Source organism: Oikopleura dioica, chromosome 1 (assembly GCF_907165135.1).
Source record: "Oikopleura dioica chromosome 1, OKI2018_I68_1.0, whole genome shotgun sequence".
Classification (NCBI taxonomy): Eukaryota; Metazoa; Chordata; class Appendicularia; order Copelata; family Oikopleuridae; genus Oikopleura; species Oikopleura dioica.
In genome coordinates this window covers 12,034,858-12,052,072 of record NC_137291.1, presented here as the reverse complement: position 1 = coordinate 12,052,072, position 17,215 = coordinate 12,034,858, and the positions used below count along the sequence as shown (strand labels likewise).

Below are 17,215 nucleotides of genomic sequence, written 5' to 3'. Positions count from 1 at the left end.
CGACCAAAGGACGAGTGAGAACTTGTTGAACATTTTGACGACATCATATCCATGATTGTTCCAAGGCGTTACATACGCGAGCGTGTGCCCTTCAAAGTTCTTCTTTTTCATATCTTTCGTCGAATACGCCTTGTAGTTTTCCAATACTTCACCGTATGTCATCGATTCTCTAACAAGATTTCGCTCATAAACAGTTTTTGCTACTGGTTCGATTGCTTCAATCGAGTGCGCTACCCAAGGTTCTTTTTCATCCGCAAAATCATCGAAGTCGTCGTCATCGGCGACCGACTTTTTCTTCGGAGGTGAAAGCGTCCCTGTAACAAAAGCGAATAACAGAACAACTAACAATTTCATTCTGAATGATAACACATTTAATGTTTCAGATGAAAAAGTTCGGAGGACATTCTATTTAGCCTTCAACAAACAGTTCATCAACCATCAAACATTTCGGTTTATCAATCGCAAGTGGATATTCTTCGTTCTTCTGTCCATCAAGTACCTTTTGCGTCATCGTCATATACGTTACGTCTGTCGGAATTGGGTCATTAACCCGGCCAAGTGAGGTAGTTATTTCTATAAAATGCTGCTTGGAAATAATGAAACAGAGTTATCTTACGAGAGGCCAATCTTTTCACTTCTGGAACAAAATGCTTTCTCAGCGATTCAAGCTCCCACAAACAGCTTTCTGCCGCTCTTGAATCTTCAACATTTTCAGCTGTGTGATCATAAGGATCTTTTTCTACTTCAGCTGCAGTTGGTCTATTAATGAGCAATCGCAAGGACTGACTGCTGCGAATGAGGTTGTAAATAACCGGCATGATGCCAATCGCGACTGGGGCTGGAGCGTGTAGTGCTAGTCGCGAGAGTCTTTTACAGAAGGCATACTAATGATTCCTTAGAAAATATTGAAACTCGGATTGTGCTGACCTGATAGGAGACGGGAAGCTTTGGAGACTGCAAGAACATATTTATCATATGCAGAACTTGGACTCTATTTGCAGCATAGACAACATCATCGGATAAAAGTCGATAAACCTTCTGGAAAAAGTCTGGATACTCAAAATTGTACGCTAGAAAATTGTGAATAACTAATCACCCAAATTAAAAATTACTGCTAACAAGAGTAAAGATGCCACTCAAAGCCAAAAATGCAATCGACGAGTTCGGAGAGTCGTAGCAAGCAACAATGTAGTCTGCGATCAAGAGGGGATTCGAGAGCATCGGAAGAATTACGCTCATTTTGACAAGTATTCTTTTGGTCAGATTGTCTGTGAGTTGCCGTCGAAGAAAGGCAGTGACAAAAGCTTGGACGGCTGTTTTGAGAGACTGAATATCAGTTAAATTTTGGCATTGAAAGACAAGTTACTTTAGTACTGATGGAGGAGCGAGAAGACATATTCATATCTGGCGTGACTTCTTCTGGAAACACGTCCGCAATGGCTTGGAGGAAATACAACACATTACCCGCCAAGATATCGTTTCTATCTTTGTAATTGTCCATAAGGTCCGTCATTTTTCTCAGTACTTCTATGACAAAATCGGGGTGGATAAAGTACTCGGAGAACTTCTCGATCTCTTCGGTTCTGTCGTCTTCAAAGCTGCACAGATGGACCGCTACTTTTCGGATGATTTTTCCTGTTTCAATATGTTTTGTTCTTGTTTCCAGCTCCAATTTATACAGTCGTATTAAACAAGGGAACATAATGTCTTTCGCCTGAGTTATACTGTATAAATTCTACAAATAAGTTTCTAATAGTATATTCAAAAGTGATCATGTTTAACTCTTTCCTGTGAAGGGATCCTAGCTTCTGCTGAATCTCCCACTTCTAGCGTAGTTTGCCTGCTCTCTATATCTGGACGAGTGAAGAAAACGAGTAAAGTATCTTTGACGTCTGTATTTCGAGCTGGAGTAAAATAGAGGTTAATTCACGAACTGCGTGAATTACCGAATGGAGAGAAATACACGGCGGCGACCGAGCAAAGCTCGATCTAGATAAGCAAGTGACCTTAGGGGACGAGGGAGTCTAACGAATCTAAGATCCCAATACCCCCCATGAGACTGAAACGTCCTCTAAGGCCAAAGTGTGTGATTTTTGCAGGAGTATAAGCGTAAGATGAGTAACATGGCAGGTTCGAAACGTCGAGGCAGTCTGATTCGCGTTAAAAAACCCTTTTTTGGGAAAAAGCTTGAATCAGATGCGAAGTTTTCGTGATGTCCGAGCGGTGATGACATGAAGGAGTAGCTGCACATGTAGAAGAACTCAAAATACGTCGGCGACGGTAAACTGTGATAATTTCCGTACCTTTTCAGGCCCCGGTCGATGAATAGGGGACCTGAGTGGGGCAGTACTTGCGCTTAGTCGTATGACTGACCCGAGTTTGTGCCGATGTTTAGAGGTTCGACGGGCCTCGTTTCACGGTGTGCTCGTTTTGTATGTTTCGGGAGATGAGCTGCTCCAACTTCGGTTAAAGTCGCATTCGGATCGGCGCCGGCTGAGTATTGACGATCTGGTGAAGACTTTGGACGGGTTCTTTTCTTGCTGTTTTCAGTTGCTGAGCCCTCAACTACTGTTGAATTTTGTTTATCGACTGACATATGGCTATTGTCGGGCGCAGCAACCTCCGAAATCACTGTAGCATCAGCTGACATGTCCTCGGCAGTTTCATAAAGAGTACCACCAGAGTACCAGCGATCTGACGGCTCGGCTGGAGCTACCGACGAGTCCAAAATAGATGTAGCGGTTGTATCTCCCAGATTTTCCATGTCCAATCGGCGTCTACTTTCCAAAATAGGTGATAGAGATGATCTTGGCGGTTTTTCCATAGCAACCATCGGAGTCGACGCGACCTGAGAAGATTTCCTCCCCCCATGCGACTTCGACCCGGACTTTTCCATCGGTTTGGAAGTAGGAACAGGCGATTTTTGTGGGACTTTCGACTTAACGATTTCGGTTAAATGTGGGAATACGTACTCGGCCTCGTAGTAATCAATCCAGCGTAAGTCGTGATTTCGTTCTGCGGCGTGAACCACGTGTTCTCGATGGATGAAATCACGTTGTCCTTTTTTATCTTCGACCATGACGACCCAGTCGTTGCTCGAAACGGCTTTCAGGGGACCTACCCAGCGTTCCTTCTTGCTTTTAGCGTCGGTCAGGTTTTCTCGCTTAATGTACACGACAGCGCCAGCGGGGATTGGTCTCGGCTTAGGCTCGTTTTTCAGCCTGTGCTCCATGGCTCGGTCAGCAGCTTCCATCGCAGTTTTCACAATGGCTTCCGCCGATTTCGCTAAAGCTCCAACATTGAGACCAAACACCTGAGGTGTTTCCGCTGTCATTTCTGCGCCAGTAGAGTGGGTGAAAGTACTTTTTCGGCCAAACCAAACTTCTCGCGGTGAAATTTTCGTGCTTTTGTTTTTCACACTATTGAGCGCGCGCATCACGTGGGGAACGCAGTCGGCCCAAGTTTTTCGACCGGAAGATGAGTTGACCATGCAGAATAGACTGTTTTTGATAGTCCGATTCGCTCTTTCTGCGAAAGCGTTTGATTGAGGGTGAAATGCGGTACTTATTGTATGTTTTATCTGGTTAAGCTTACACATTTCGTCAATCACGCTTGCGCAGAAGTGGGTACCTCTGTCACTGTGTAGATGTTTCGGCAAGAAATCCATGGGAAGGAAGACCTTGTAGATGAGCGCTTTTGCAGCGCAGATAGCAGTGTCGGACCGCGTCGGAATGCACCAAGTGTAGCGAGAGAAAGTGTCCGCCACCACCAAATAATACTTGAATCCGCCAGCGGGAGGCATACAAGCGAAATCGATCTGAATCGATTCGCCAGCTGTTTTTCCACGACGAAGGGTTCCAAGTGGCGGTTTGGTACGAGTTCCAGCAGATCCTTTTCTGCGTAGGCAAGGGACGCAGCTGTGGACGTAGTTAGAAACATCGTCTTGAAATGAAGGCCACCAAACGTCCTCTAATCGCTCTAAAGTCCGCGGCTCGCCCAGATGACCGGACAAGTCGTGAGCTAGAAAGAGAAAGTGACTTTTTACCGCTTCCGGTACCACCGCCCGCGCGCCAGATTTGAATTGACACATCAAGCACCCGGTAGTGTTATCCAGGAACAGAGCTTTTTCCATCTTGAGTAGAGACGATTGTCGGTGGTCGGAGTCCTTCACCAGCGATTTTATGTCCAGTGGCTCCTTACCAGATTCCAGAAAAGTGATGATTGCACTCAGAGCAGAGTCCTCCCTTTGATAGTCCAGAATGTTATTATAATTCGCTGACACCAACGGAATCTCCATTGGCGCCGCGATAGCCTTGACGTTTACCTTATGTATCTTCACCTCTGATAAAGTGATTTTCTCCGGAAACTGATTTTCGTTCCAGAAAGGGACGAAGACACGTACTGGTGAATTCTTGTCGATTTCGTACTCGCGACCAACGGGAAACTCAGAGTCGTATCCAAGTGATTTGTCGTCCTCGCCAGGTCTGCGGCTCATAAAATCGGCGAATTGATTTTCTGATCCCTTGATGTAGACAATGTGAAAATCGAATTCTTCCAATCGGCTTTGCCATCGGCTTATTTTAGAATTCTTGAACTTCTTTTTGTGTAGGAAGATCAAAGATCTGTGGTCTGTGTGAATCTGAAAGAATCTACCTTTCAGGAGCTTTTCCAGTCGCTCGCAGCACCAGACAATGCTAAACATTTCCTTTTCTGAAGTGTTCCATTTTCTTTCAGCTTTGTTGAAGGTGTGGGAAATCGCGCTTACTAGGTGCACTCTCCCGCCATACTCTTGTAGCAGAACACCACCCGCTGCGTACAGGCTCGCGTCTGTGTAGAGGTGAAAAGACTCGTCAAAGTTAGGAAAGCTTATGACAGGAGTCTCGGAGAGTCGTCGTTGAATTTCCTTGAGCGCCAAATCCGCTTCTTTGGTCCACTTGAAACAATTTGTTTCGTTCGCCGAATTTCGAACATCGTTTATGGGTTTCATTCTGCTCGAGAAGCAACCGGATGAAATAGCTTCGCCCATTTTTGTTTCTAGAAAACCTCGGATCCAATTCAATGACCCGATTAATGAAGCTAACTCCTTTTGGGAGCGTGGGGGTTTCATCTGACGAAGGGCGGAGACTTGCGCAGGGTCCGGTTTGATTCCTTCTTCGTTGATGATTCGGCCCAAAAAGTGAGCTTCTGATTGTAGGAAAGAGCACTTTTCGCCCTTGAGTTTAGCGTTAAACTTGCGGAGCGCGATGAATAGGTTTCGGAGAGTGTTGTAATAGCAGCTGAAAGACTTCCCAAAACATACTATGTCATCGATATAAGAAAGCATCTTCTTCCTGGTGGGGCTTGAGTCGAGAATCGTGTTTACGACGCGCGAGAATATATTCCCCGAGCATCGATAACCGAAAGGTAATCTGCAGAAGGCGTAAGATTTCCCACCCCACTGGAAGGAAGTCTTATACCTATCGCTTTTCTTAATAGGGCACTGCCAATATCCGCTCCGCAAATCAACTGTGGCGAAATACTTGTTGCCCGGTCCAATGTTCGCGATCGTATCCTCCATGCTCGGAAGATGATATGGGTCGGATTTGTCGGAGAGGCATTTGTTCAAGCTGTTCTTGTAGTTGATGCAGAAGCGCATTTCCCCAGATTTCTTAGGGATTGGCAGAACGGGGCTATTAAACCCTTTCTGGTCCTTGATCTCTTCTATTATTTTCGTATCGAGCAGTTCGGAGATGTGATCAGTGACCTGGCCATGAAAAGCTTGCGGAATAGGGTGTTGACTGATGTTTCGACTCGTACCATCAGTCGGGATTTCGATCTCGAATGGGAATTCACCCATTTTTTGACCGTCGCAGCCGAATCTGTCGTCGAAATCCAAACACAGCTCGGCGACCACCTTCTTTTGCCCCGGGTCGGCGTTTGCTGGTAGGGTAATTCCGAGTTTTTGCTTCGCTAGCTGAATGGGGCACCTGGCTGCGTTCTTGTTAGGTGCGTCCAGCTTTGGGACTTTTGGTGGCGGTTGAGTGCGGGATCGATCGCTATCCTTGACCGCTGATCTAGTAGTCAAGTATTTCTTGATTTTGGTCCGCTTCACTCCGTCCAGCTTCACCACTTGAGTCTCAGTTTGTGTGAAGGCTTCGTTGTAGCAAAATGAGAGAGTACGATTCTTATTGTCGACTGTGAAGCTGTCCGTCATCGCATTCTCTAGTATATCGCGGCCCAGTAGACTTGGGTATTTACTGCCTGGCATAATGGTGAGATTCAGGGAGAATGCAGGGCCACCATTGAATGATAAGCGGCAGGGAAGGATACCCATCGGCTGCTCGGCGGGAATATTTGGGCTGAAACCGGTGACCTTGAAGGGACAGGGCTTCAGCATCTGGAGAAATTCGTCGGGAACGTAAGCAGCGGACAGACAGGAGGACTCGGCTCCGCTGTCGACTTCCATCGATACGTCAAAACTTTTAGAGCCCGTAATGATGGTAGCCGAAGCGAAATAAGCCTTTCCTGGTCGCTTCTTCTTCACTGTGTAAAAGTGAACGTCGAATGGTTGGAAATCTTCAACGTTCTTAGTCGTATTTATCTTCTTGGATTCTGGTTGTTTATCGTCTTTCCCATCCTTAGAATCGTTGCTGGCGCGCTTAGCATTCTTCTTCTTTTGTTCTTATTTCTGTTGAAGTGCTGGGAGACGGTCGCGCTGTCAACTCGATTCTGTCTTGTGGATTGGGCGAGACGGCAGAGTTCGTTGATATCGTAAACTTTTGATAGGCTTGGAAGGATTGCGTTGAAAACGTCTGGTTCTTCTTTCCTAAGATTCAAGTACAGCATCATCGTCGAGAATATGTCAAATATTTCATCGACCCCGGCGTCGGCTGACTTCTCTTGTCGGTAAGAGTTCAAAGTCGCTTGCTTCGCCTCGTTCATCTTTTGCAAGACGTTGGCGGTGTAGTGTGCAAACGGCTTCGAATGGTCGTATTCGACGTCGAAAACTTCGCTTAGCTTCAGTAAGTAGTGACTCTTCGCGGCGAATGATTTCTCTAGCAGCGCCTTGGCCGATTTCCAGTCTTGACAATTCAGAAATTCGGTTCCAAGTGAGCGTTCGATGTTCAAGTCGAAGTGGCTGTACACTGCTGCGATGAAAGGCTGTTCACGTGAAGGTCTGTCGCGGACGTAGGCGCGGTGATAAATGTCGGCTCTGCCCAAGAAGGTGTTGAAAGATGTGTTGCATGCGGCGTCCAGCTTCGGCAAGTCTTGGACGTGACGAGACCAGGTAGTGGCCACCCATGCTTCTTCTCTCATTGTCGCATTCGTAGAGTCTTTTCCTTGATCGAGCTCGCAGGTAAGAAGCGTTGTACTGAGCTGTTCTAATTTTACTCTGCTTTCTGTGATCAAGGGCTCTAGGCTTGGCTTTAGTGATTCGTCATTTCGCACTTGTTCTTCGAGGTAGTTTACTCGATCGTTTATGCTTCTTATTTCGGTGACGGTTTCTAGCAGTGATTTGTTCGCCGCCATAGCTCGAAATATATCGGCAGTAAGGGTTTATGGGCCTTGGATTACCTTTCAGGCCCTCAGAAAATACTGCGACTAAAAGTCGCAATATGATGAGCTGAGGTGCCTTTTGCGCAAACGCCCGACGATTTCTCTGTCCAGCGATTGTCGAAATTTCAAGGTCTGGTCCAAGGGTCGATTCTTCGTAAACTTCTCTCGATTTTTGGTGAAAAGTGGCGAAAGAATTATGTTTTTCTCAGTATTTTAGGTTTTCCCCGGCGTGCGTGCGTGGTTGCGTGGGCGCGACTTTCGGCGCGTGGGTCGTGGTGGCGCTCGTGCGGTGGCGCTCGCTCGGGGTGGTGTTGGTGTGGTGCGGAAAATTCTCTGAGTGGAGTTTCTCCGGCGGCGCGGTGGCGGTTGGTGATTCGGTTCCCCTCGACTCCGCTGACGGCCAATCAGCGTCCAAGTTGCGAAACTTCGGTTGTCGATGGCGGAAAAATTTATCTTTTCTCCAACGGGACTACTCTGATACCACTGAAGGGATCCTAGCTTCTGCTGAATCTCCCACTTCTAGCGTAGTTTGCCTGCTCTCTATATCTGGACGAGTGAAGAAAACGAGTAAAGTATCTTTGACGTCTGTATTTCGAGCTGGAGTAAAATAGAGGTTAATTCACGAACTGCGTGAATTACCGAATGGAGAGAAATACACGGCGGCGACCGAGCAAAGCTCGATCTAGATAAGCAAGTGACCTTAGGGGACGAGGGAGTCTAACGAATCTAAGATCCCAATACCTGAGTAGTCTTCAATAGATGCTTTTTGGCATAGAACTCCAATGAATGCTTTGATTTGCTTGGCAATCCATTCTCCATACTTTTTCTTCGACTCAACTTGCGAGCTTTTCATAAAACCGTCATCTATCTGCTGAAGGAACCACTTTTCGATGGCGCCCACAGTAAAGAATAGCTCTTCTTCGTCGAGATCATCTGTTTGGATAAACCTTTTGAGAGATCAATTATTTGATAATGACAGCAGTTTTGTCAGCATTTCGAACTATTCCTGAGAAGATCACACAAAACATTTGCATTCTTTCTGTCCGATAAGAGCTTCGTCACAAGTCCCGCAACATCAATCTCGTCTTCTGCTTCTTGCTCGTTTTCGTTCTGTGGCCTCAAAGAAGTAGGCTTTCGCGGTTTTGTTTCGATGCTGGAATCACTGTCTGACATTCTTATGATAATCATGATGTTTCTCAGGAATATGTTGTTGATTTTTATTTATTTTGAATGTTGGAAAGCAGGAAAACAAAAAGAAGTGAACTTAGAAATTGATAAAGTCACATTTGAGTCATTTTTTCCTTCCAAAAATATTTTTTTGGGCCGAAGACTCATTTAAAATAGAACTTTCTTCGGTAGATATCTTTCTGAGAATATACAACTTTACTTTTGCGCCTAAACTATCTGATAGTATAAAGGTTCTTTGTATAAAAATAATAGAAATCGATTTAAACTTTAAATTTTGTATAAAAATAAGACTCTACTCTATCAGACGGCTTTTAATCAATGATGATATCAGATGCAAGGAGATATTAAGATAGTAGACAACGAACTTCGTTGAACGAAGGTGAAAGATAAAATGTTGAAGATGCTCCTGCAGAGAGCGTTTTGATTTATTTGGGTTGGTTTTCTCCTCTCGAGAGAGTCTTGCTTTTAGATTACTCTCAAATGGCCTTCAGCAGGAGCAGACGAATGTGCCGATAGCAGCAGGATTTTACAAAAGAAATACAATAAATATATGAGGGGAAAAACGAGCTTTGACGAAGCATTGCAAAAATTGGGGTCTTTCATTATCACGGTCAATTTACTAGACCAAACCCAGGCACAATGACTGGAGTTTAATATGACTGTGGTAAGGAAAACTTATGCAATAGTATTGGAGCAATACAATTTAAAAAATACAGATGAATTAGTAGAGGGTCGAAATTCTGCCAAGGCAGGTTTTTGAAACTGAATAATGAGACTTTGGAAGGTTAGGGTCGATAACAGTAACAGTCGAAAATTAAAAGTTATTTACAAAAATCTTATATGATAATTTTACAGGAATACTAAAAGGCGTCAGCATCAGCAAAGAATTCAACAATATCAATCGGGTCTTCCTCATCTTCGGAGAATTGTTCTTTGAAACTGAAAAAAACTTGAGTGATTCTTTCGTTCGAGTTTTGAGCCTTACAGTTTGAGTTTTTGTTTTCCTTTGATATTCTCGGGCAAATTGCGTCTATTTTTCTCCGTGATGCGTAGAAGAGCTCGTTGACATTCTTCGACGTTGTTTTCCATGACTCTTTGCGCGACGTTTTGAGGAAATCCAAAGCTTTTAACCTCGCGTTTGAAGTTTAGCCAGGGCTCTACCCAGCACTTGATGAAGTCGATGTCTGGCTCTCCGTCTTCTTGCTTCATTTTTCTCAAAACCTCCTGCTGCGTCGCTGGAGGAACGACTGGAACTAGGGCGGATTGGGACGGGTCACATAAGATAAGCGAAGAATCATTGAAAAAACTGGTCGAGGGTCGATCTTCTGTTGGAGTCGTGGGCTCCTCTTTGACTTCTTCCATTTTGATCTCTTTGCGCATTTGCTCCGTCATCAAACGCAGCTCGGCGACGGGCTTACGCGGATTATGCATGTAAGTATTTCTGACATTGTAAGAAGCGGTAGGGTCTAATCTTTCGAGGGGAATCGTCAAGGTGTCTTTCGGGCAGAGATTTATAGGGTCAGTGTTATCTGCTGGTGGAGCCAAGGCGGCATTATTCTCTTCTTCAATTTCTTTCTTGACTTTTTTGATCTCTTCCGCCATTTGGGCTTTCGTCGGGCGCGCCCGTTTCGTCCGCCCCTTTCTCCCTCGTTTCAGCGGCTTTCTGTCGATTCTATAAAAAAAAGTTATCGACGAAAACAAGACTGCGGGTACGTTTCATTGTCATTTTTATCCGGCTTGGTTTTTCGTATAAGATCTGCATGGACAACTTCATCGTGTGACTTGTTCCAGCCGATGTAATGCACAAGGTAGGTGTTTTCTTCGCGATCGACCACATTCCATGGCTAAAAATGAAGTAAAAATGAAATAAGGTCATCAAAACTTACGTCAAGGATTTTCGCGCCGTACCAGACCCCTTCTGAGTATTTGACGAACACTTTCTCCCCAATCGAGTACGACATTTTCTGAAATTGAATATTTTAAGCATCAGAAATAAAAATTCTCTAGTGATAAAAGGCGCACTGTCAAGTTCTCCGACAGAAAAATGACTAAATAAGAAACGCAAGCTCTAATACGCTGTTCTCAACGTTTTCGAGGATTTTTTATCGGGATATTGAGAATTTTCAAAAATAAGCCGTGATTTTCTAGGTCCATCCTCAGACAAGTGTTTGTTTTTGAAAATGGTCATTTCTGAAAATCGAGAGCACCGATCACCCGCCAAGCTGGAGAATTCTACTGTCTACATGAGCACGAACTTTGCGACCATCAACACGTTAAGTAATTACAAGAATCAAGGCACGGGCTTACAGTAATTTTACAGTAGTTTCATGGGAAAAATCTCTCAACAAATAAGAATTATAAGCAAAATTGAGGATCAACCCCTTGGGATCGCGATTATTAAGCCAATCAGCTTCCATAGCGTGTCAATCAAATGCTCTTCCATAATTCTCGCAAAAAATAGCCTTTCAAAGTGGCCTTTAGTGCATTCAATGCATTCGCAGTCAGCACACCGGTGCAAGTCACGGCAACATCTGTTCAACAAGCGGCTCTCGTTCACCAGCGAGCCTCGCCGCCCTCCGTTCAACAGGCTGCAGCAGCTCAGCAAGCCGCCGTTGCGCAGCAAGCAGCAGTACAGAAGGGAGCCACGGGAGCCACACTCGTCGATACCATGAAAGCTCGAACTGATCAAATTCTCACGGAGAACTATCACCTCAAACGCGAGGTTGCTATTCACCGTGAACGGTGAGAAACAAAACTGTTTTCTTCTCAATAACTCTCCCCCAATTCAGACTCGTTCGATTGGCCCAGGAGATCAAAGACAAAGACACCTTCATGGGCGAGCAGCGCTCACAGATTCAAAACCTCAGATCCAATCTTGGAACTATTGAGGCCATGTGGCTGAAAGACAACGAAGACAAGAAGCTGATGCGAGAAGAGACTGAACGACTTCGTAGTCAGGTCCTCCTCTTCGGTAAGAAACAGATGTTTTTAACAAGGACTGATGTGTTCTTTTAGAAAAGCAGATTCGCGACGCACAATGCGGAAGCTGCAAGGGGTGCAACAGATTGGTAAGGCGAAATCTCACAGATCATGGTAGAATATCTTTTTTCAGTACCCAGTGCAAGATGGCAAAACATTCAAGAACTGCGGCCATCGAGTTTGCAACAGTTGCGCTGATTGCTTCGCGAGTAAGCCTCGAAAAGAGCGCAAATGCCCAGCCTGCTCCGCTTGGATTCACAAAGACGACTTCATTGCTATCAATCAATTCGAAACTCAACAGATAAAGAACTAAGAAAAGACAGAAAAAACTGCCAATATCCAAAAAGAGCAATTCCAAAAAACACAACTGAATGATCATTTAATTTCTGTAAAATCATCAAACACCTCATTTATCCATCAATCTGTATTCGCCGAGCATATCTTTTGCTATTTTTTTCATCAAATATACCATCGTTTTTTCAAAAACATATATACAAGGGAAATGCTATTGACAAAAACTAGTATTTCCGGACATTTTAAAAATGTTTGCAATCAACAAGGACACCAGCAAAGTTTGAATTTATAAATTTTTATTCTGATCCATAGTCTTTGGATTTGAACGAACAGGGCAACACAATACGCAGAAATAAGGCTTTTTACTTTTTTGAAACGAAGTTTTTGGATGTTGGATTTCAGGTTTGACGCGAAGATAATTAAAAAAATAGGGAAACAGAGTTCAGTGCAGCAGCAACAGCAGGCCAAAGACATCAAGCGAATCATGGGATAATTTGGGAAGTCCGAAATAGATGATGGGAGCAATTGGATTGACTTTGATTTTTTGTTGTTTTTTGTAGTGGGTTAGGGATTATTGAACTTTGATTTTAACGAACGCACAGTTTCGCTGACACAGAACTGGTCAAAAACTTAAATAATCGGAAGTGTCTATGAAAACAGAAATCCGTAGAGTTGTTGTTTTTTTATGGTTGGCTACAGTGGATACAAAAGGAAAGTATACGGTTGGTAAATGATTGAATGGAATTTTTTTTAGATTTTTTTGGCTTTTTTGAGTTTGTACCAAAGAAAATGTCAATTCGTGTCATTTCCATTGTGTACCCATCAGTACATGAGCTTGGGCCTGGCTCCACGGAGCGTGTCAAAGGTGATAGGATGGAGGCCTAAACTCGTGTACTAATCGGTTGTTACTTTATTTGTAATTTTTAATGCTGAGATTTTTTAGATTTTGTGACTTTTTTTTCAGGTTTTTTGGAGATTTTGAGATTTTTAAGTTAAATAAGAAAAAAGAGAAGAACGACCCCGGAGAGGACTCAACATGATCTTTCGACAGCGCCAGCATTCGAACGTTGCATGCTTGAGCTTTTTTTAGTGGAATTGAGTTGATTCGCGATTTAATCCTTGGCGCTATCGGTACTGAGTCCTGGACCGGGGGAGAAACTAAAACGGATCTTGTCGTAGAAACTACCTTATTTCGATATTATATATATAGATATATTCATATGTACAGAGCGTAACGGTAGATAAGGCAAAAGGGATAAAATAAATACTATAGATTTCGGGCTGCAACCTAAACACGGACAAGTAAAAATGCTAGAATAAAAAGCTCGATCGGCCAAAGGGCCAAGTCGAGCGATTCTTATTCGGGTGATTTGAATATTGTCACTTGTACTTGGCACAACTCTGTCTCAGAAATCTCACTCGTAGAGGAGGGGCACGAGGATACTTTTTTTTTTGTTTTTAAACGTACTTTGATGGGGAAAACGGTGATAGTCTTTGGTAGAGGCGAGGGTGATAGATTTTTATTCGGACTCGTCGCTTGAGGATGTCACCGAGTTTTTACTCTTTCGAACTGCTAAAAGATGGTCGGGGTTGAAAGACGTATCGCACCAGCGTCTATTGATGAGGCTAGTTAGCTTCCGTTAGTTCATGGACTAGCTAACCTGTATAATAAAAGATCATCGGGTACGCCCAGTATATGCCCGAGCAGAGTTCCTCCGCGCATGGCTGGGTCTGGCTGCTCCTCGAGCGCCTTTTTCAGTTTCCTGCAGCAATGGTCAAAGCAGGCTTGGACGTGTTTCCACTGGAATGTCGAGCGGCCCACGTCATTTGTCGTATTCAACGGATCTAAATTCACGAATAAGTCTGTCGCTTTAGCGGCACAAGAAAAATTACCTTCAATACATAGAGGGCCGTACTTTGTCCCGTGAGCATTCATCTGCTTTCGTAAGGTGTCAATTGGGATATAACCAGCTAAAATAGTCTTGTTAATCGAGTGAATCTTAACATCCTTGCTTACCTTCGTCTCGTATTCGTATTCCGCACGTTTCATAATTAAATTGTCGACCGTAAAGCTCGAAGAACTCCAATAATAAGACGCCAAGATTTTCGCCATCTTTCTTCGCGTTTTCTCTCGAGTGCTGTTGCAAAAAGTTGACGACCAATAATGTCAGGGCGTACGATCCCAATCCGCCTTAAAAATCGTTAGTAAGAAATTTGAAATTTAGCAAAGTTGGTTTACCTTTCCAGACTTCGTTTAGCCCCCGATGATTCAGAATGTACTTGAGGAGGACGACAAGCTGCTTGAGGTTGGGATACTCGGCCATGTACTTCTTGACGAGGGCGGCTGCTTCGCGACCATTCGACGTGTTGAACGAAATATCGACATGGACCAATGTATTGCTTTCAATCAACTTGATGATGGGAACGACCGCCTTCTCAATGACTAAAGTGGCAGTACTAGTCTGTGGATCATATTTTGCTGTTACCGGTGATGTTCTCTTCTCTAGCGATGCGTCGTTCTACGAGTTTATTTCGCAGTTGCCACATGGGTAGTTGCTCCCACTGGCCGAGAATTACCATATCGATGTCTCCGTCGGGGAGATAGAGTCCTGTGTTATAACTTCCGAAAGTTTCTAGTTTGGCAGACGGCTAAAATTCTTGGTTATTCTACTGAAGAGGAAAGATAGAACTTACCCATAGATCCTGCACAACTTGCCGGATTCGCCAAACGACATCATCGCGCATCGCCTGCTCGGCTTCCGTTGGCTGCATGAATTTGATGAAGTCTTCAATCTCCTCATGCAGACCGACGACGCCCCAGACGTAGCGCCTTAGTTTCCAGGGGACGCGATTGCGATGGCGAAGGTAGATGCTCCTTGGGTTGCCGTCGGCTTGTATCACGGCGGGGTTGTAGCTGTGCCCGCTGAAAGGCGACATGACCGGGTGTGGGTAAAGAGGAGGCGGTGGATAGGGGATGAGATGGGGCGGGGGGAGCAGCGGGGGATGCGGCTGCGAGCCAGGAGTTGGAGAAGGTGGGACTCCCAACTCGCCAGCTGAGCCTGACGCTGCCACTGGTGGTGTCATTGGAGGGTACGGCATGTAAATAAAGCCCGGCGGTGGAACAGGAAACATATTTAATCTCTCAATTTCAAACTAAGAACAATGGCACCCATAATTCAAAAACAATCCCCCTTTTCCGTCGGTTTCTAGAAAATGACCCCATTATCAGATTTTCAAATTTTTACTGATAGCAAGACGTATTCACACCGCGTCATGGGCAAATTAGCGGTGTCTGTGCGACAGGGCCGTGAATCAACAACGGAAAAATAAGATTTGCGTCACATTTTGACGAAATCGATGAGGGAGAACTTTTCGGATGCGGATTTATCGGATTTTTAACGGTATTTTTATAAAGGGGACAATGTTTTTCTAGGTTTTCTACGTGGGAAATGAGATTTGGATAACTGTAATGATGACTTACTGTGGTTTCCGATGGGCTGGTTCTCTCGTCCTTCTCTGACGCCTCTCTCCATTATTCTTTATACTCTTTTGGTGGTGGTGGTGCGTTTGCTCTTGAGGCTGATGGCTTTCTCTCTGTGTATTCGCATTGGCCTCCTTAGGGTGATTGCCCATCGGGTTCTTTTTTCTGTGGTTGCTCTTGAATTGTGTTTGTTGCGAACTCGTGCTTGCAGGTTGTTGCCTTTTCGGCGGCGGCCTCTGACGGTTCTCCGGCTTGCTCGGTTGCTGCTGCGAGGATAAAATTTTGGCGGCGTTTTTAGCTTCTCTCTCTCTTTTCTGGGGGCGGGGGAATCTCCAACTCCGAGTCAGTTCCTCTGCGATCTCGGTTTTTATTCTTTGTGGAGCGAAACTCCTCTCGCAAATGTGGGTTATCGAGATCTAAAACAGAACCATGACGTTAGCGTGGCGCCATCTAGTGCATAAATCTACAGCTGCTAAATCAAAACACGGCCGGATTTACAGGCAATCTGGTCAACAATCGGCAAGCAGTATCGGCGACCAAAAATACAGTAATTGCAGTAAAACGGTCAAAGGTGGGAAGAAAGAAAAAGATAGCAAGTGGAAAATTTTCAATTTCAACGAGAATTGAGTCTGCGCGCCAAAGCAAAAAATCAGTGGGGATCTTTTTTTTTTCAAAAAAAAATCGCCCCAAGGCTGTAAAGTCTGAGAAATTTTTAACCCTTCAGTGAATATCAAAATAGGGAAATTGGGCTATTTTTGGTGGCAGTATTAACACCAGACGGTGGCGATCAATCTGCCCGCGGACATTTGCAGCCAGAATCTTCGCATAAAGCCGAGTAATTACGTAACTAACAAATCTATCGTAAACTTCATTTTGACAGAATAAAAAGGGAAGACTAGAGGATCTCGTCGTTAATTTATTGCACTTACCTGGAAATAATTTCAATAAAGAAATTTGAAAAAGTCAATTGACTTCTTTTGCATGAACGTTTCACGAATCAACTGATACAGAACTGACAGAATAACAAAAGTTTCAAAAATGATCTAGAAAATACCTTTCTTTGGGTTCAAAAAAGTGAATTTTTCAATAAATATACCAAAAAATAACATATAAATCAATTTTAAGCCCTTGGCCTTGGAAATTCATCCCGTGTTTTTTCGTCAAAGCATGAAGAAACTTCTTTGTCCTTTGAAGAAGCTCAGATTCATTTAAAATCAATGGATTGATGACTTCCCCGTCTGACAGATAACTACCACTGAAATAAAAAATTGGTTGATAGTGACCCAAATTTACGATTTCCAGAAAATAATTAATTTACGATGCCAGGTTATTCGCTATTCATCCGGTTAAATCTCTAAATTTTTGGAAATCTCTGTTTGAAATAAAGGTTTAATGAAATCTTCCTTTCTAAGTTGTTTATTGACCCTCTACTAGTAGCAATTTTGACACGCTGCTAGTGGTACTGGGGGATTTGCTTGACACGTTACCATTTTTGGGCACACACTTCTTTCTCTTGTCTTAGCCTGCGGCTAACCTCAGCGAAAAAAGAATGAGAGAAAGTTCACAATCATCAGCGTCAATTTTTCCTCTCGCCATCTTTTGAAAAATTTCAATTCAGTAACGATTAGATAACTCCAAGTCATTTAATGCTGTGTAAATATGAAAAATATACACGAAAGTAGACCTGAGGAGAAAAATTCAGAGCCAGATTGTTACTCACGTAAAAAGTCTCCTTCG

General features: G+C 44.0%; 4 protein-coding genes across 4 annotated transcripts; 1 reads left to right on the top strand and 3 right to left on the bottom strand.

Moving 5' to 3' along the window:
• Window positions 1-375: 375 nt before the first annotated feature.
• LOC145695896 (nucleolar complex protein 4 homolog) lies at window positions 376-8,729 on the bottom strand. Its single transcript, XM_081772946.1, has 7 exons — window positions 8,545-8,729; window positions 8,278-8,485; window positions 1,367-1,707; window positions 1,113-1,326; window positions 928-1,070; window positions 617-884; window positions 376-573 (listed from the first exon to the last, which is right to left on the bottom strand). The coding sequence occupies exons 1-7, from the start codon at window positions 8,722-8,724 to the stop codon at window positions 410-412; spliced, it is 1,518 nt and encodes a 505-aa protein (XP_081629072.1). The 5' UTR covers window positions 8,725-8,729; the 3' UTR covers window positions 376-409.
• A 43-nt stretch (window positions 8,730-8,772) lies between these two features.
• Window positions 8,773-10,688, bottom strand: LOC145695906 (uncharacterized). The gene is made up of 4 exons (XM_081772955.1): window positions 10,611-10,688; window positions 10,438-10,568; window positions 9,710-10,396; window positions 8,773-9,663 (listed from the first exon to the last, which is right to left on the bottom strand). The coding sequence occupies exons 1-4, from the start codon at window positions 10,683-10,685 to the stop codon at window positions 9,585-9,587; spliced, it is 972 nt and encodes a 323-aa protein (XP_081629081.1). The 5' UTR covers window positions 10,686-10,688; the 3' UTR covers window positions 8,773-9,584.
• Window positions 10,689-10,904: 216 nt separating this feature from the next.
• Window positions 10,905-12,167, top strand: LOC145702068 (uncharacterized). The gene is made up of 5 exons (XM_081779282.1): window positions 10,905-11,032; window positions 11,206-11,466; window positions 11,514-11,695; window positions 11,740-11,792; window positions 11,837-12,167. Exons 1-5 carry the CDS (start codon window positions 10,905-10,907, stop codon window positions 12,014-12,016), a joined length of 804 nt encoding a protein of 267 aa, XP_081635408.1. The 3' UTR covers window positions 12,017-12,167.
• A 109-nt stretch (window positions 12,168-12,276) lies between these two features.
• Window positions 12,277-16,497, bottom strand: LOC145695899 (terminal nucleotidyltransferase 4B-like). Its single transcript, XM_081772949.1, has 9 exons — window positions 16,408-16,497; window positions 15,479-15,894; window positions 14,692-14,920; window positions 14,484-14,646; window positions 14,237-14,440; window positions 14,015-14,188; window positions 13,891-13,968; window positions 13,659-13,842; window positions 12,277-13,611 (listed from the first exon to the last, which is right to left on the bottom strand). Exons 2-9 carry the CDS (start codon window positions 15,628-15,630, stop codon window positions 13,518-13,520), a joined length of 1,278 nt encoding a protein of 425 aa, XP_081629075.1. The 5' UTR covers window positions 15,631-15,894; window positions 16,408-16,497; the 3' UTR covers window positions 12,277-13,517.
• Between the last annotated feature and the right edge of the window lie 718 nt (window positions 16,498-17,215).

Excerpts from the sequence above, each read along its gene's own strand:
- LOC145702068 (XM_081779282.1), top strand. The coding sequence starts at position 10,905 with ATGGTCATTTCTGAAAATCGAGAGCACCGATCACCCGCCAAGCTGGAG. Across the intron at positions 11,696-11,739 it reads TAGTCAGGTCCTCCTCTTCG|AAAAGCAGATTCGCGACGCA; the intron begins GTAAGAAACAGA and ends GTGTTCTTTTAG. Across the intron at positions 11,793-11,836 it reads GCAAGGGGTGCAACAGATTG|TACCCAGTGCAAGATGGCAA; the intron begins GTAAGGCGAAAT and ends ATCTTTTTTCAG.
- LOC145695896 (XM_081772946.1), bottom strand. The coding sequence starts at position 8,724 with ATGATTATCATAAGAATGTCAGACAGTGATTCCAGCATCGAAACAAAA. Across the intron at positions 8,486-8,544 it reads ATGTTTTGTGTGATCTTCTC|AGGTTTATCCAAACAGATGA; the intron begins AGGAATAGTTCG and ends TGATCTCTCAAA. Across the intron at positions 1,327-1,366 it reads GCTCCTCCATCAGTACTAAA|TCTCTCAAAACAGCCGTCCA; the intron begins GTAACTTGTCTT and ends ACTGATATTCAG.
- LOC145695906 (XM_081772955.1), bottom strand. The coding sequence starts at position 10,685 with ATGTCGTACTCGATTGGGGAGAAAGTGTTCGTCAAATACTCAGAAGGG. Across the intron at positions 10,397-10,437 it reads GATAAAAATGACAATGAAAC|AATCGACAGAAAGCCGCTGA; the intron begins GTACCCGCAGTC and ends TTTTTTTTATAG. Across the intron at positions 9,664-9,709 it reads GGAAAACAAAAACTCAAACT|TTTCAAAGAACAATTCTCCG; the intron begins GTAAGGCTCAAA and ends AGTTTTTTTCAG.
- LOC145695899 (XM_081772949.1), bottom strand. The coding sequence starts at position 15,630 with ATGGGCAATCACCCTAAGGAGGCCAATGCGAATACACAGAGAGAAAGC. Across the intron at positions 14,921-15,478 it reads CCAGCCCATCGGAAACCACA|CGGGCACAGCTACAACCCCG; the intron begins GTAAGTCATCAT and ends GTCGCCTTTCAG. Across the intron at positions 13,843-13,890 it reads CGGCCCTCTATGTATTGAAG|ATCCGTTGAATACGACAAAT; the intron begins GTAATTTTTCTT and ends TCGTGAATTTAG.